The 17,650-nt window shown below is 53.2% G+C and overlaps 1 protein-coding gene across 4 annotated transcripts in view; it reads left to right on the plus strand.

Annotated features, from left to right (window-relative positions):
• Hspg2 (heparan sulfate proteoglycan 2) overlaps nt 1-16,176 on the plus strand; it is a 99,677-nt gene extending 83,501 nt beyond the window's left edge. For 3 of the 4 annotated variants that reach the window (XM_042272121.2, XM_042272120.2, XM_076565448.1), the window contains 27 exons: nt 431-626; nt 826-1,005; nt 1,256-1,516; nt 2,774-2,978; nt 4,264-4,361; nt 4,791-5,057; nt 6,360-6,469; nt 6,633-6,780; nt 6,863-6,979; nt 7,271-7,288; nt 7,741-7,852; nt 8,800-8,944; nt 9,027-9,126; nt 9,286-9,395; nt 9,514-9,622; nt 10,192-10,290; nt 10,581-10,802; nt 11,080-11,324; nt 11,645-11,816; nt 11,917-12,039; nt 12,128-12,184; nt 13,687-13,762; nt 13,887-13,965; nt 14,119-14,186; nt 14,350-14,433; nt 14,886-14,989; nt 15,091-16,176. In XM_042272121.2, coding sequence (XP_042128055.1) covers nt 431-626; nt 826-1,005; nt 1,256-1,516; nt 2,774-2,978; nt 4,264-4,361; nt 4,791-5,057; nt 6,360-6,469; nt 6,633-6,780; nt 6,863-6,979; nt 7,271-7,288; nt 7,741-7,852; nt 8,800-8,944; nt 9,027-9,126; nt 9,286-9,395; nt 9,514-9,622; nt 10,192-10,290; nt 10,581-10,802; nt 11,080-11,324; nt 11,645-11,816; nt 11,917-12,039; nt 12,128-12,184; nt 13,687-13,762; nt 13,887-13,965; nt 14,119-14,186; nt 14,350-14,433; nt 14,886-14,989; nt 15,091-15,263 — 3,678 coding nt within the window. In that variant the 3' untranslated portion in view covers nt 15,264-16,176. The remainder of the gene's footprint in view (nt 1-430; nt 627-825; nt 1,006-1,255; nt 1,517-2,773; nt 2,979-4,263; nt 4,362-4,790; nt 5,058-6,359; nt 6,470-6,632; nt 6,781-6,862; nt 6,980-7,270; nt 7,289-7,740; nt 7,853-8,799; nt 8,945-9,026; nt 9,127-9,285; nt 9,396-9,513; nt 9,623-10,191; nt 10,291-10,580; nt 10,803-11,079; nt 11,325-11,644; nt 11,817-11,916; nt 12,040-12,127; nt 12,185-13,686; nt 13,763-13,886; nt 13,966-14,118; nt 14,187-14,349; nt 14,434-14,885; nt 14,990-15,090) is intronic. The other variant, XM_015999279.3, reaches the window with a different exon arrangement.
• Nucleotides 16,177-17,650: the final 1,474 nt, after the last annotated feature.

Here is a 17,650-nt window from a genome sequence, read left to right on the forward strand (position 1 = left end):
ATGACTCCGAAGCCTGGGTGGACGGGTAGTTGAGTGATGGGTAGGTTGGTAGCTAAGCATACAGGTGGACTCATGGGAAGTTGTGAAGACAGGCCTTCCAGCAGCACACAGAAGAGCTAAAATCAAAGGAAGGCATCTGGGGATGTAGCTCAGTCGGGAAAGTGTTCGTCCACCGTGCACCAAATCCTGGCTTCTGTCCCCAGAACTATGTAAACAAATCATGGTGGCATGTGCCTGTACTTGAAGCATTCAGGGTGTGGAGGCAGGAGGATCAGAAAATCAAGATTGTCATCAAACATAGAGTTCAAGGCCAGCCTGGGCTACATGAGACCCTAGCTCAGAAAACAAAAACAATAATCAAAATACAAAGGAAGGGATCAATATCAGTGTTCTCTTCTGGCCACCCCAAAACCAGACTATTTTCTTCTAGATTCTATCAGCTAAACCATCAGATGCAGGCACCTATGTGTGCCTAGCCCAGAATGCCCTTGGAACAGCACAGAAGAAGGTGGAGGTGATCGTGGACACTGGCACTGTGGTCCCAGGTGCCCCCCAGGTCCAAGTTGAAGAAGCTGAGCTGACTTTGGAGGCTGGACACACGGCCATGCTACACTGCTCAGCCACAGGTGTGATGGGGACCCACAGAAAGGCAGAGCGGTGCTGCTCTGGGGTTTGAATTCATCTGAAGATGATGTCATGCCCCGGAAGCATCCACTTAGCCAGACCCATGGAGGGAGAGGTCACTTAGAACCCTTTTCCTATCACCCCCACACTTGATTGGTCCCTGGAACAACCTAGTGACCAATGGCATCTTCAACCCCATAGGCAACCCCCCGCCCACCATCCAGTGGTCCAAGCTGCGCTCCCCGCTGCCCTGGCAGCACCAGATAGAAGACAACACACTGGTCATTCCCCAGGTGGCCCAGCAAGACTCAGGCCAGTACATCTGTAATGCCACCAACTCTGCCGGGCATGCTGAAGCCACTGTTGTCCTGCACGTGGAGAGTAAGTCTCCCATACCCTCTCCTTGGACTTCTGTCAGTGTTGCGTGGAGGTCTATGTTCCCCTGAAAAAGCCCCTCTTTGGGTAGAACCCCAGGCTCTCCATCCATCCAGAGGACTCCGGAGCCTGTCCTGACTGCCACCCATGTCTCCTCCTGGTCCCTAGAAGCTTTAACGGCATTACCTGGTTCCAGCTCCCTGCTGTGATCCTGACGTCTGCCCTTTCCCACCTGCTCTCTGTGCGTGTCCTCCAGGTCCTCCATACGCTACGATCATTCCAGAGCACACCTCGGTGCAGCCAGGGAATCTGGTTCAGCTGCAGTGCCTGGCTCATGGCACGCCCCCACTCACCTTCCAGTGGAGCCGGATGGCTGGCGTCCTGCCCAAAAGGGCCGTTGTCAGGAACGAGCTGCTGCACCTGGAGCCCTTGGGCCCTGCAGACTCTGGCCGCTACCGCTGCCAGGTCTCCAACAAAGTGGGCTCAGCTGAGGCCTTTGCCCTAGTGCTGGTCCAAGGTAAGCAGCTGGAGTCCCAGTGGGAAGCCAGGCGCCTGCTTCCCTGCAGGGCTCCTCTTGACCATGTACACTTGGGATAGATACAGAGGCTGTTGCCCGTCTGTAGTGTCCCTCTCTAAGGCCTGAGGTTGCTTCCTTAGCCAGGAAGACCTTCCCTCCGTTACTTCTCGCAGCTCCCTAGCTTTCAGGCCACTTTGCTGCCCTGCCTTGCACTTGCACGGGAAGTTCCCTCACCTGCCAGGCAAGAAGGACGCTCAATGCAAGGCCTGGACCCTACTGTCCCAGAAGGCCTGAGCTTGTCCACCACAGGCCCAGAGGAAAGGAAATGAGCATTTGACAAACAGCAGGGAATATGTGACAGGGCCACCTCTTACAGGCCCAGGACCCTGGTGTAACTGTGGAGACTCTAACATCCCTGTGCTGTGGACTCCTACAGAGCCACACAAGCCTTTGGACACGAAAGTCTAGAAGCAAGGAGAGCACCTAGCTTACTGGTCAAGGGCCTGGACTGTGGCCTCAGAGATAACTTTAGCTGAGTTAGCTCATGTTAAACCTCAATATTTTTTCATACATAAAGAGAAAGGAAACAAAAATGTGTCTCCCTCCCGGCCATTCATGTCTTAGACCACCTTCCCTATCCAAGGGCCCAGACTCTGAGAGGCAAAGCCCAACCCCACGCTGGCCCTTATGTGCACTGAATGAATGAGTGTGAGAACAAGCAGATGAATGGATCTGTATTGAAAGGACTCTGTTGTCTGGCTAGAGAGGCTCTCAGAAGAACGTCCCTTGAATGCTGAGATGAGGGTATCCTGGTACCCCGGCGTGCCAGGCAGGGATGTGATGCATACATATGTACAAAAGAACCACCAGTGTCCTGTGTGATGCTGTGGACCTTAGTCCAAGCTCATCAGGATACTAAGCTGAGGGAGCCCTTGAGCCTAGGAGTTCAAGTACTATTCTGGACAACAGACGAGAGACCTCTTCTCAAAACCCTATACATAAAACCTCAGGCACTTAGGCTGGGCTCGTGCCTGTTTAACGTGCACTGAGTCCTGGGTTCAGTCCCCAGCACCACATAAACTAGATGTGGTGACATGTGCCTGTGATCCCAGCATTCAGGCAGGAAAATCCAAAGTTCAAAGTTCAAGGTCATCCTTAGCTACATAGTGAGTCTGAAGATAGCCTATGTTACATGAGACCCTGTTGTAATATCAATCGATCAATCGATCAATCACTCCATCTCACATGTCTCCACAGGCTTTTCTGGCGAGCTCCCTAACACATCCATCCCAGTCGGATATACACCCATTGTACAAGTCACTCCTCAGGTAGAGACCAAGAACATCGGGGCCAGCGTTGAGTTCCACTGTGCTGTGCCCAGTGAACAAGGCACGCACCTTCGCTGGCTCAAGGAGGGAGGTCAGCTGCCTCCTGGATACAGTGTACAGGATGGAGTCCTCCGGTGAGTGGTGGTGGGTGTGGACTGGACTCAGGTACTCCCCAGCCGAATGCTCCGTGGGACTGAGTCACTTCACCCGCCTATGGGGCTCAGGACAGAGCAATGTCCTTGAGGGAGCTGCTTGGCCTCTGAGCCTCACAATGGTCAGTAAGTTAGGAAATTGAAGTGCTGGTGTCTTTAAAATGCTTAGTGCTTTCCTGGCGCCTGGAAGGCCATCTGTTAACAGTGGCCTGCATTCCTTCTGTTCTGGTTTGGTTTGGTTTTTGGTATTATTTGGTTTTGGTATTTTGGTATTTCTGAGACCAGGTCTTACTCTATAGTTCATGCTGGCCTGAAACTCACTATGTAGATCAGATTGGCCTCTTAGCTAGCTATGTTCTTCCTGCCTCAGCCTCTCCAGTACGGGGATTACAGATGTGAGCCACTGTGCCCAACTCTGCATTCCTGTTATTTAAGGCAAGAAACTGGGGCCAGAGATCTGCAGCTCGGTCACAGTGGGACCTTGAGTCAGTGTGACAGTGAGCCTTAGAGCAAGAAATCTGTGTCTGAGATGGGCGTGGGAACCAGGCCTCAGGGCACAGGCTTATGATAGGGAGGCTGAAGGAGGAGCATCGTAAGTTCAAGGCTACATAGTGAGTTAGGCCAGCCTGGGCAACCTAGTTGAAAGCATGTTTCCAAATAAAGTAAAAATCAAATGAGACAGCCTGGGCTACCAAGTGAGTCCCAGGAAAGGCGCAAAGCTACACCGAGAAACCCTGTCTCGAAAAAACCAAAAAAAAAAAAAAAATCAAATGAGAATGTAGCTCATTGGTAGAGCGGTGTCCTGGCATGTGTGAGGCCTAAAGTTCAATCCCCAATACCACAGATAGATGGATGATGGATGGATGGATGGATGAATAGATAATAGATGGATAGATAGATGAGATGAAATGGTTTGGTGCACCACCCTGTCTGCCTGCATCCTGTTCACTGGCACTGGCCCTGGGTTCTGGTCTGTCTCCTATTTGTTTTTATTTGTTTGTTTGTTTGTGTGTTTGTTTAGGTAATTAAGTATGTGTACATGTTGGCATGTACATGCCGTTATGTGTGTGTGTGTGTAGATCATAGGACAGTTTGCAGGAATCAGTTCTCTGCCTCTACCATGTAGGACCCAGGGATTAAACTCAGATCACCTGACTTAAGGGCAAGTGGTTTACCCTGTGTCATCTCATCAGGCCCTGTTTTAATTCACACAGCTGAAAACATTTCCCATGGCTTTCCTTATGACGTCACCTTTCTTTCTTCTCAGAATCCAGAACATAGACCAGAGCTGCCAAGGGAAATATGTTTGTCATGCCCATGGGCCTTGGGGAGAAGCCCAGGCCAGTGCCCAGCTAATTGTTCACGGTAAGAGGTGGCGTCAGGCCTCTGCTAAGAGCAGGGCCAGAGATAGAGAGTAACGGTGGTCGGGTGTGCCCCTGCTCCAAGGGAACGCTGTAAATGTGCGTGATAAAGAGAATTATTCTATTTTCCTTGCTTGCACCTTGCATGGAGTAATGGCCATGAAAGGTATGGCAAGGAAAAAGGGAGCTGGGTGTAGGAGTGGGTGCCCAGCTACTTGAGTGGGTGCCCAGCTACTTGAGTGCATGCACAAACAGAAGCTTAACAATTGGATGTGTGAGTGGCCACATGAAAAGCAAGCCAGAAGATGTTTGAGTGCCTAGGGCTCTAAGCCATCCTCCCAGATTTGACCTCCCCGTGGCCTGGCTCATCACACCGTTTCTCCCCCAACCTTGACCTCCCTGAGCCTCGCTCACCACTCTGCCTCTCCTCCAGCCTTACCCACAGTCCTCATCAACGTCCGCACCTCTGTGCACTCTGTGGTTGTTGGCCACTCTGTGGAGTTGGAGTGCTTGGCACTGGGTAACCCGAAGCCTCAGATAACTTGGAGCAAAGTTGGAGGACACCTAAGGCCTGGCATTGTGCAAAGTGGAAATGTCGTCAGGATTGCCCATGTGGAGCTGGCTGACGCAGGACAGTACCGCTGTATGGCCACCAATGCTGCTGGTACCACCCATTCCCATGTGCTGCTGCTCGTACAAGGTAGAGACCACTAGGGACTAGGGGAGGGACGGGGGAGGGACAGGGAGGGACGGGGAGGGACAGGACCTTGAGGTGCTGCCAGCTCCGTCTTGCTACATCACTCCTTCTGTGCTATCCTGGGGATCTCCTAGTGTCTATATTTCAGAGACAGCTTTCCCAGCAAATGAATAAATGTGAGTGTTTGTCTGAGCAGGCTACATGCCAAAGGCTATCAAGAAGAAAAAGTAGACCTAGTGTGGTGGTACATGCCTTTAATCCCAGGACTCTGGGGAGGCAGGGACAGGTGGATTCTTGGGCTTGCTGGCTCAAGAGGCAGAGGCAAGCCAGTCTCTGTAAGTTTGAGACCAGCCTGGTCTACATATCGAGTTCCAGTCCAGTTAGAGGTACATAGTGAGGCCCTATCTCCAAAAAAAGAAGGAAGAAAAAGAGGAGAAATAACCCTTACTCTAATGGAGGAGCCCCATACCCTAGTCTGATGGCGGAGACCCATACCCTAGTCCGATGGTAGACTTTACAGAAACAGACCATGTAAAACCGAGAGTGGTGACACACACTTGCCATCCCAGCACTCAGGAGACTGAGGAAGAAAGAGCTTGGGTTTGAGGCCAGCCTGGGCTACATAGTAAGACACCATCTCAAAATAAATAAACATACACCTATAATCCAGCATTTCCAAGGTGAAGGCAAGAGGAATCATAGGTTTAAGGCCACCCTATGCTACACAGAGCGGTAGAGATCAGCCTGGGCTATGAGAGACCCAACCTCTTTTTTTAAAAAGGGGGTGGAGATGGGGTAAAGGCACCTGCTGCCAGGCTTCAGGACCCTCATGGTGGAAAGAGAGAACTGATTCCTGCAAGCTGTCCTCTGACCTCCATACACATGCATGGCATGTGCCCACATACACAGACATAAACACACAAACAAATAAATAAATGTAATTTTAAAGTAAATAAATAAAAAGACACCATGGAAGTAAAGCACTCACTGTAGGTAGGCAGTAGACACAAACCTGTTTTCTTTAAAGACAATTCCTTACTCCCTACCAGTTCACCTACACCACCCTAGTGTCCCGTTCTCAGGTCCCCTGCTGTGCAGATGTCTGCTCAGGCGGGAAGTGATATCAGCCAGCTTAGGCCTGAGCTGCAACTCTCCAACCAGGAATGATCAGCCATAGTCCCTCCCGCCCCCATTTGTACAGTGGACACAGTGCCTCTCTCCCAGAGTAAAATGAAGACTAGAAAAGCATGAGGTAGCACAAAGTTGGTGGATGCATCACATGGATGGCCTCTGTCTGTCCCCCAGCCTTGCCGCAGATCTCAACTCTCCCAGAGGTCCGAGTGCCTGTTGGCTCCGCAGCCGTCTTCCCGTGCATGGTCTCAGGCTACCCGACCCCTGCCATCACCTGGAGCAAGGTAAATGTTCGGCAAGTGCCAGCCGTTCCTCCAGGCCAGGACCAGCTCTGAGCCAACTCGGTACCACAGGACCTGGTCAAGAGGGAATGCCCAGTTTGAAGATGGGCCTGGGGCAGAGTAGGGGCATGAGACAATGCCAAGCCTTCAGTGCCAGTGTTTATAGGTGGATGGTGACCTGCCACCTGACAGCCGCCTGGAGAACAACATGCTGATGCTGCCATCAGTCCGCCCCCAGGACGCCGGGACCTATGTGTGCACGGCCACCAACCGGCAGGGCAAGGTCAAAGCCTTCGCCTACCTGCAGGTGCCAGGTAGGACAGCTCCAGCCCTAACTGGCAAGGCATGCCAACTGGGCCCACAGAAGGTGTCTCTCTGACAGTCTTCTCTCTGCAGAGCGAGTGGTACCCTACTTCACTCAGACACCCCACTCCTTCCTGCCGCTTCCCACCATCAAAGACGCCTACAGGAAGTTTAAGATCAAGATCACCTTCCGGCCAGACTCTGCAGATGGTAAGCAGGCACCTGGGAGGTATGGAGGCTGTCCTGGGGTAGGTAGGGTAGGGACCCTGGCAGAAGCCCTGTTGCATCCAGGGTCCACTGGGTTTCTCTTGCCTCCTTGCTTCTCACTCCCTCCTCTGTGACATTCTGGCCTCTACCTGGTCCTGCCGCATGGCTGCCTTGGTGGCCAGCCCTCCTGGCCCATCTTCCTGTCCTGCTCAGTGTTCTTTTTTATCTGATGGCTCTTTCTCTCTCTCTCCCCTCATCCTCTCATCTTGCTGATCTCTCACTCTCACTGTCCAGGCCTCATTCTCTACTCAGGTGAGTTTCTGCCTCCCTCTCCTCCTTCAGACACACTCTAAGGATGTGTGCCCAAAAAGTCAGATCTTCTGTAGGAACTCTTGGCAAACCTCTTCTCCTCAGGTCCCTGACTGTGAGGTTTCTGGCCACCTTCCAGAGTGAGGGATCACAGAGTGGAAAGGCTCAGGCCAGCAGTTCTCAGCCTGTGGGTCATGGCCCCTTTGGGGACCAAACAGCCTTTTCAGAGGGGTCGCCTAAGACCATCTGCACAGCAGATATTTATGTTAGGATTAACAACAGTAGCAAAATCACAGTGATGAAGTAGCAACAAAATAATTTTATGATTTGGGGGGGTCACCACAACCTGAAGAACTGTACTAAGGGGTCATGGCATTAGGAAGGCTGGGAACCACTGGCTCAAGAAGAGCTTAGGTGACCAGAGGGGAGGCTGCTGACACTGCTATGCCCTCCAGGGATGCTACTGTACAACGGGCAGAAGCGGATCCCAAGGAGTCAAACCAACTTAGCCAACAGGCAGCCTGATTTCATCTCCTTTGGCCTGGTGGGCGGAAGGCCCGAGTTCCGGTGAGATCTCTACCTCCCTGTCTTCTGGGGACTGGACACGGGTTTTAGTTGGGCATATTCTGCTTTAGCTGAGTTATACTATGGTGAATCTATAGAAAAAGTAGCTATGGCTGTTACCCTTAATGGCCACTCAGTCTACTGGAGGAGGCACCATATCCTGGGCAGGCAGAGGAGGGATCTTTCAAAAGCTTAGGACTACTGCAGGCAGGATTCATTCATTCATCCATCTACTTGTTCATTCATTCATTCATGTATTCATCCCTTTCATCCATCAACCACCCCATTCATCCATCCATCCATTTATCCACCTGTCCATCCATTTACCTATCTATCCATCCATCTATCCATCTACCCATTTATCTATCAATCTGTTCATCCACCCACCCACCCATCCATCTTCATCCATTCATTCACATCACCTGTTCATCTACTCATCCATCCATCCATTCATGAATCCATCAATTCATCCATCCATCCATCTGTTCATTCATCCTCTCACCAATCATTCATCCATTCAATAATTACTTGCTTGACTCTTGCCATGTGCCAGGCACAGTTACAGGTATGAACAGAACAAGTTAGGTTGAACCCTATAGGAGTGTCCACTCTAGTTGGGGAAGCCAAACCCTAACAAAGAAAAGCAAGGTCGTCTCAAAGGCAAAAGCCGGGCACTAGGCTGCAAGGCCTCAGAGCAGAGAATTCTCCCAGTTCTAAAAGCCTGCTCGGGAGATGCTCCCACAGAAAGGCAGTGAGGAAGAGAACTTTTGGAAGAGGTGGGCATAGCCTGGGTTGGGTGATGAAGGGAAAACAAATCAGACAGAAACTTCAGAGCCAGGACCACAGGGAATGATGATATCCTTCCTCTGGATCCCATTGCCCAGCCTGGGCCTGCCTGAAGCTGCGCTTACAAACACTCTCTCTTGCCCCTGCCCCACCCTGCGGAGCAGATTTGATGCTGGCTCTGGCATGGCCACGATCCGCCACCCCACACCACTGACCCTAGGCCAGTTCTACAACGTGACCCTGCTACGGAGCCTCACTCATGGATCTCTGATTGTGGGCAATTTAGCTCCTGTTAATGGAACCTCCCAGGTGAGACCCAACCTGTCCCCTGTTTCCAGTTCCCAGCCTGTACCTAACCTGATAGCTAGACGTGACTCACCCACCTCCACAGGGCAAATTCCAAGGCTTGGACCTGAATGAGGAGCTGTATCTGGGTGGCTATCCTGACTACGGCGCCATCCCCAAGGCCGGGCTCAACAGCGGTTTTATAGGTGAGCCTTCCTTCTCCCCACTCCCCAGCTAAACTTTCCCGGCTGATCATAGAGCCCCATAAGCTAAGGGGGGCACAATAGATGTGGGCTGCAGCTGGCCAACTTACCATCCCCTCCATTTGTTCATCCTGCCTCCCCCAATCCTGCCCCACCCTTCAGGCTGTATACGTGAGCTGCACATCCAAGGCGAAGAGATCATCTTCCACGACTTCAACCTTACAACACATGGCATCTCCCACTGCCCAACTTGCCAGGACCGACCCTGCCAGGTGGCTCTTCACATACCACTCCCCAGCTGCCCTGAGCCATGGCTTGCCCCTGGGCGGGGGGTGGGGGGGTGGGGGGGGCTGTGGCCTCCTTGGCTTGACGCCTGCGGCTGCTTTGCAGAATGGAGGCCAGTGCCATGATTCTGAAAGCACCAGCTACACCTGTGTCTGCCCTCCTGGCTTCATCGGCAGCCGCTGTGAGCATTCACAGTCACTGCACTGCCACCCAGGTGAGTGCCCCACCCCACTTCTCCGTTCCTCCTCCTCAAGAACTTAAGACCCCTCCCATGGTGGTAACTAACCTCTCTCTGTAGCCCAGACACTGCCATCTAGGTCTCCACTGCCTCTCCATTACATGAGTCAGGCACACATACCCTACACTCTTACCTAGGTGCAGTCTTGTATGTGTATGTATGTGCTATGATTGAACTCAAGGCCTTGCACATGCTAGATGGCCACTTACCCATAATACCACCAGTACTCAGGAGGCACAGGCAGGAGGATCATGTACCAGTTCAAAGCCAGACTGAACTACATAGTGAGTTCCAGGCTAGCCACAGCTACAAAGCAAGACTCCTAAAAGCAAAAACCAACACAGGTACACAGGTGCCACAGCTGTCCCTAGGGGTCCTCTCTAACACTATCCTTCTTTTGACTCTGCCCCCACTTTGGACCTGGACAGTCCTTCCAGGCTGGCTTAGCCCTAAGAGCCTAAGTCCCCAAAAATGTGAAAGGCAGAATTTAGGCATGAGAATCTCCTCTGCTGAGTTATCCCCCTGCCTCTTGTCTATGCCTCCAGAGGCCTGTGGGCCCGACGCCACCTGTGTGAACCGGCCAGATGGTCGAGGCTTCACCTGTCGCTGCCACCTGGGCCGGTCAGGGATGAGGTGTGAGGAAGGTGAGTGAGTGATGGCTGGGGACATCACACAAGGCACGCTGGGGCTATAACAAGTCTTGTGAGTAATAAAGCTAGTCTAAAGCAAGGAAATGTTAAAATCAACTGGCCACACTCCTGTCTAGCCTGAGTCCCTTACCTGGTATTCCCCAAGAGGGCTTCTGTCTTCCCGGGAATCTTCAGCCTGATGGGCAGGGCTGGTCCTGAGCCTCTGACAGGGTCTGGGAGGGGGGAGGCTCCTGCCCAGGATGCTGCTATCCTCACGGCTCCTAGCTAAGCTATGGCTGCTACAGGTGTGACGGTGACCACCCCATCTCTGTCTGGCATTGGCTCCTACCTGATACTACCGGCTCTCACCAATACTCACCATGAGCTACGCCTGGATGTGGAGTTCAAGCCACTGGAACCTAATGGGATCTTGCTGTTCAGTGGGGGCAAGAGTGGGCCCGTGGAAGACTTTGTGTCCCTAGCGATGGTTGATGGCCACCTGGAGTTCCGCTATGAGCTGGGGTCAGGTAAGCACTGGGTGCCATGTGTGGGTGAGTCTGGGTGCCAAGCTCTGCACTATTTTGGGGTCACCATATGGCTAGGAGGCAAGAGGGGATACGATCAGGAGCCAGACCTTCTAAGGTTTGTTCCTGCATGCTTCTCAGTGACTTTAAGGCCGCCCCTCGCCACAAACTCCTCATCAGAGATTCCTCAAATCTATGAGAAGTATCCCGTTAATCACACCCTAGAGCGAGAGAGTTTCGGGGTCCCGCCAATACCCAGTGCTGCCTTTGGTCTCATCAGGTCTGGCTGTTCTCCGGAGCTCTGACCCACTGGCCCTGGGACGCTGGCACCGAGTGTCTGCAGAGCGCCTCAACAAAGATGGCAGCCTGCAGGTCGATGGAGGGCACCCCGTGCTGCGCTCCTCACCAGGGAAGAGCCAGGGTCTCAACCTGCACACGCTGCTCTACCTGGGCGGTGTGGAGCCCTCCATGCAGCTGTCCCCAGCCATCAATATGAGTGCTCACTTCCGTGGCTGTGTGGGCGAGGTGAGGAGCAGCCCTCGGAGGGTCAGTGGGAGGGAAGGGGTCAGTGTGGGACCACCTGCCTCGCCCGGGGCCCTGGGACCACACATTTTCTGCTGAGTCGGTTTATTTCAAAATAGGGATAATAGTAGCCACTGTTGGGGATTGGCCACACAGGAGATGCTCAGTTTCAAGGCCTCCCTTCCACACTTGGGGTCCTATGCCACTTTTCATGCCCCTGCCTGACGTCCCAGATACTCTCTCTAGCACGTGCTTACTCTGCTGGCACACCCATGTCTCTCCGCCTCCCACACCCCATGAGTCCCTTGGTGCTCCTATGCCAGGTGTCGGTGAATGGCAAGCGGTTGGACCTCACCTACAACTTCTTGGGCAGCCACGGTGTGGGGCAGTGCTACGACAGCTCCCCGTGTGAGCGCCAGCCCTGCCGGAACGGTGCCACATGCATGCCCGCGGGCGAATATGAGTTCCAGTGCCTGTGTCAAGACGGCTTTAAAGGTACCAGAGCCAGCCCAGGACACAGCAGGGCATGGGGCCAGCAGGCCAAGGGTCAGAGGGTAGCTAGCTCCTGCCCACCCACCTTTGCTTTGGCCCCCAGGAGACCTGTGTGAGCATGAAGAGAACCCTTGCCAGCTCCAAGAGCCTTGTCTGAATGGTGGCACCTGCCGGGGTACCTATTGCTTCTGTCTCCCTGGCTTCTCTGGTCCACACTGCCAACTAGGTATGTATTATTAATTGCTCTCCACCCTCCTCTGGGGACAGACGCAGTTACTGGGTATCTGTCAGCTAGATCCCACCCTTCCCCACAGGCCCTGGCTATGGCATAGTGGAATCTGACTGGCACCTTGAAGGCAGTGGAGGCAATGGTACGTACTCCCTGTGGCCAGCTGGGCAAATGGGTGGCCTCGTCTTCTTGGTCTGGGTCTCTCAGCCTCTTTTCCTCCAGTTATTTATACCTCAGTTTGGGTCCTCAAGTAAAACAAGCCCATGGGAGGAGCTCACTGGGCACAGATAGGAAGGAACAAAGAGGGACAGAGTGATACACAACTTATTGGCAAAGTGACCTTGGGCGGGCCTTTGAAGCGCTCTGACATCAGTTCCCTCAGTCAGCAAGCATCTCTTGTGTGCCCCCTTTGAACAGTGCGGGACTCGTTCTCTGGAATTCCGTATACTTAAGAGCACAAATGTGTGGGGCTAGCGACATGGCTCAAGAGTGCTTGAGGCTCCTACCAAGACCTGAGTTCAGTTCTCACCACCCACATCAGGCAGCTCACAACTGCCTGTGACTCCCGATCTGGGGGATCTGACCATCTCTTCTAACCTCCACAAGCACTGATATGAACACACACACACACACACACACACACACACACACACACACACACACACACACGCACACACAATACAGTACTTGGGAGGCAGACGTAGGTGGATCTCTATGAATCTGAGGCCAGCCTGGTCTACAGAGTGGATTCTAGAACAGCCAGGGCTACACAGAGAAACTCTATCTCAAAAACCTAAAATAAAAATAAATTAAAAATATATAAATCTTTTTTTTAATTCTTATTTTATGTGTATGGGCATTTTGCCTACATGCGTGTATTTGTACCATGTGTGTCTGGTGCCTCAGATCCCCTGGAACTGGACTTGTAGACAATTGTAAAGCCTTGGGGGTGTTGGGAATTGAACCCAGAATCTCTGGAAGAAGAGCAAGTTCTTTTCCACTGAGCCATCTTTCCAAGCCACAAAATAAAAGATGGCAGAATGGTCAAGCTGCTACTCTTTCAGAGGAACCAGGTTCAGTTCCCAGCACTCACATGGTAACTAACCTGAATTTCCAGTTCCAGGGACTCTCATGCCCTCTTCTGACTTCTGTGGGCACCAGGTACACATGTGGTGTAAACATAGATGCCAACAAAACCCTCTTTCACAGAAAATTAAATACATGTGGGGGCATGGGAGGAAGAGAGGGAGAGGTGAAGTAGGCCCTTCTTTTAAGAAGTAAAAATGTGAGCTGGGCGATGGTGGCGCACAGCTTCAATCCCAGCAGAGGCAGGTGGATCTCTGAGTTTGAGGCCAGCCTGGTCTACAGAGTGAGTTTCAGGATAGCTAGACAGAGAAACCCTGTCTGGGGGGGGGGGGGGAGTAGTGAAAATGTAGGTACCCGATGACCTGAGTTTGGTCCCTGGAACTCACGATGGAAGGAGAGAAGTGACCCCTAAAAGTCGTCTGATCTCCACACACACACTGTGGCACAATCATGCCCACACTCACACACATCATATACACAAACACAATAATAACTAGTGATAAGTAAAGGTACGATGGACACGGTGATGCACACTCACTGTCCCCCACTCTCGCACAGATGCTCCTGGGCAGTATGGAGCCTACTTTTATGACAATGGCTTCCTAGGCCTCCCTGGCAACATCTTCTCCAGGAGGTAAGATAGGTGTTGTTGACTTATGGGTCCAGCTGGGTTAACACGAGTCTGAGACTGAGGCTTCTCCTGACACACTGCTTCCTGCCCTGTATTCCCCGCACCCCCTCACTCCCCACCCCCGCAGCTTTCCTGAAGCACCTGAGACCATCGAATTCGAGGTTCGGACCACCACAGCCAATGGCCTCCTGCTCTGGCAGGGTGTGGTGAGTATACATCCGACTAGGAGTCTTGAGATTCCTGAGCGGGAAACTGGCCTCCTGGTTGGGGCAGTGTAGTAAGAGGAAGGCTGAGACTATAGCCCTCAGGGCCTCAGCTTTCCGGTGTGGGACCCTAGAGACCCTGTGCTTCCCCGGCAGGTGAGAGAGGCCACTCACAGCAAGGACTTCATCAGCCTCGGACTACAAGATGGCCTTCTTGTCTTCAGGTAAGTCCTAGCACCCCCACACCCTCTTCCATCCCTGGCTTTTCCCGTGGGAAGCTGCGCAGCTCCAGGTGCCCCGGCCACACACACACACCCAGGACCATCTGCACCTGACACCTTTTGTCCACCCCAAAACTCACACTGCTGTGGATCTCTGATGCCACAGCTACCAACTGGGCAGCGGGGAGGCCAGCCTCGTCTCAGAAGACCCCATCAATGATGGCGAGTGGCATCGAGTGATAGCGCTGCGGTAAGCGGTCCAGTCCGGCGCTGGGGGCGCTGGGGGACGGGACCAGGGGTGGGCGTGGGACCAGGAACGCCCCTCTTCCGGGGGCGGGGTAGGGCAAGGAGGAGGGGCCTTGGCGAGCTGAGAGACTGATGCGGGAAGGATACCTTGCCGGAAGCCGAGCTCCTGGCCGTACAGAGCCCCATTAGGGTTCGGGGTGGTGGTACACACCTGTGATCCCAGCACTTGGGAGGTGGAGGCAGGAAGAATCCCGAGCTTGAGCCCAGCCTTGGCTTTTCAAAGCGAGGCAACCTGAGGATGGGCCCCAGAAGGTGGCTGTGTGTGGCCAGTAGGAAAGGAGAGATCTGAGAGCAGGCAGGGGCCAGATTTGTCTACAGGGAGTCTCCATGACGAGGGGAGAGCATTTGCGGAGGATGGGAACGCAGGGTAAGGGGCCTGACCCTGTCACACTGCAGAAAGGGCCAGAGAGGCTCCATCCAGATAGACGGTGAGGAGCTGGTCAGCGGCCGGTCCCCAGGTCCTAACGTGGCAGTCAACACCAAGGATATTGTCTACATTGGTGAGTGCCCCGCAGGGCGCTGAGGCAGGCAGGGGGGGGAGTCTGGTTTCCTTGCCTCTCTGGTTCCACCGCTCACTCACTGTCACACGCCTCTTCCGTAGGTGGTGCCCCAGATGTGGCCGCGCTGACCAGGGGCAAGTTCTCCTCTGGGATCACAGGCTGTATCAAGAATCTGGTGCTTCACTCAGCCCGGCCCGGAGGCCCGCCCCCACAACCCGTGGACCTGCAGCATAATGCCCAGACAGGGGCCCATACACGTCCCTGCCCCTCATAGGCACCCGCCTGCCTCCCACGGACTCCTGGGCAGCACCCAGCCTGACAATGTCGAGTATATTATTATTAATATTATTATGACTTTTTGTAAGAGACGGAGGCAATGCCACGCTTGCTGCTACCACCCTGGGCTGGACTGGAGGGTGGGTGTGCCAGCTCCCACACGTGTGGGCAGAGCCCCAAGGCTGGTGGTAGGCAGGGTAGGTGGACTGAAAGAGGTTTTCCTCAGAAGACCACTGGGACTTGAAGTCAGGCACCATGACTGGCAGGGCTCAGAACCATTCCAACCCCTTCCCCCACTTCAAAGTAAAGCTAGGCTGCCCATTTCAGCAGTCTATGGACAGTCCTCATTGCTTTGAGTGCCAACCTCAGTTTACCACCTGGTACCTCACTCTCAGACTGAATGAGGGGGTGTTGGCAGTGGTCTGAGCTACTATCTGGGAGCAGAAGGCAGCTCATTCCCCGCCGGCCATATCCCAGCTTCCTCCACCTCCACCTCGCCAGAAACCCCATGGCCCTGGCCGCCTTCCCCGCCACCCAGCCCACTCCACCTGCGTTCCCTCGACCACCCCCACACACACACAGCTCAGGGCCCTGCCCTCAGGAGCTGCAAGGGAGCCCAGCAATGAAGTCCCACCACACCAGGCCGCACCCCCCACTCTTCTGGAAGTGAAGGCCCAGGGTGTGGGGGAGCAGGAAATCAGGAAGACCAGTGCCTTGGTGGGGGCAGCCGAGACCTCAGATTGGGAAGGGGAGGAGGGGTGATCAGAGCCCTGCCTACTTGGAAGCCTGAGGGCCCAACTGAGGGGTAGGCAGGTCCAGACTGTGGCTGTTGGGATACCTGGCCTAGAGAGAACAAACCCCTGTGGTCTTTATCTGATTTTTTTCTTAATAAATGGTGCTATCCCTGCCAAGAGGTCTCCTGTCTCTTTTACAAAGGGGTTACCCAGTGCTGTAACGGGGTGGAGGGCAGGGCAGGGCAGGGTTTCTGAGATCAGGAGGAGAAGTAAAACCAAACACATTTCCTGATCAGAGAATGCCCCAGGCCCTGCCCTAGGCATCCTTCCCCCACACGGCACAGTGCCCACCCCTATGTGGGAGCCCCGTTTTTCAAGTTCCTAGTGGCTTTACCCAGCAAGTCTGCATAGAGAGGATGACTGGACCACGGGCCTGAGTGCAGGTGTCTGAGATGGTCCGCACTTGGCGGTGCTGGGGGGAGGTCTTTTGCTCCACCCTTTGGCGTCTCTCTAAATACCCTAGGGCAGAGACAGTCGGGGCCCGTTGGAATAGGTTCCAGGACCTCTCGAGGCTGTCCTGTATTTTCTATCTGTTTATCTCCACAGTCTAAATCCTCTATCTAGTATTTCCTGCTGCTCTCACTCAAGAAAACTCTGGGGAACTGTGGGGTTGGTGGGTAGTCACCTCACACCCCTACCCACAGGGCCTGTTCTCTCTGTCATGAGCACTCTGCTTCAGAGGCAGATGGGCAGATTATGTCTTTCTACAAATCAGGTTTTATTGACTTAACAATCAATTCATAAGCTATGTCCATATCACTGGCTACAACTTCACGCACAGACGTGGCCTTTGACAATGTCAGATTGTTTCCTTCCGATTCTAATGACCAATATTATTTCTCAGATATCTCAGAACACTTCGCACAGCATTGTTTGTATGTCTATGTGTGTATACATGTGTGTTGTGTTGCAGAACAAGCTACGAAAGGTTGGAAGAGGCCTCAGTGAAGGCAATGGCAGGGATGCTGAGAGGCCCTGCTGTACTTGGGGTCTACCAGCCCAGTTAACATTCCCAGGCACCCAGGAGCTGGGCCCCAACAGCTAGCAGCTCAAACAAGCCAAGCAGGAGACCCTGCTCCCTGCTGCACTGACCCCCCACATCAGGACACTGTCCCAAGTGCTTCACAGTTCCATCTAGGACACCACCAGCTGCTGGTGGCCACTGTACCCCTGCACTGGGTGTCCTTCCTTGGATAGGATCCAGGAGAAGAGGTTGCATTGCTCATTGGTCTGTTATGTTCATAGGCCTGGTTTTGTTTTTTTGTTTGTTTGTTTTGTATTTTTAAATTTCATTTATTTTATGTGTGTGGGAGTTGTGTCTGCTGTACATGCATGTCTGATATCTGAGGAGGCCAGAAGAGGGTGTTGAATCCCCTGGGACTGGAATTACAGACAGTTGTAAACTGCCATGTGGGTGCTAGGAATTGAACCTGGGTCCTCTGGAAGAGCAACCAGTGCTCTTAATGGCTGAGACACCTCTCCTGGTTTGGTGTTTTGAGACAAGGTTTCTCTGTGTAGCCCTGGCTGTCCTGAAACTTGATATGTAGACCAGGCTGGCCTCAAACTCAAAGAGATCTGCCTTCCTCTGCCT

This window comes from Peromyscus maniculatus, chromosome 2 (assembly GCF_049852395.1).
Source record: "Peromyscus maniculatus bairdii isolate BWxNUB_F1_BW_parent chromosome 2, HU_Pman_BW_mat_3.1, whole genome shotgun sequence".
In the NCBI taxonomy this organism is placed as follows: domain Eukaryota; kingdom Metazoa; phylum Chordata; class Mammalia; order Rodentia; family Cricetidae; genus Peromyscus; species Peromyscus maniculatus.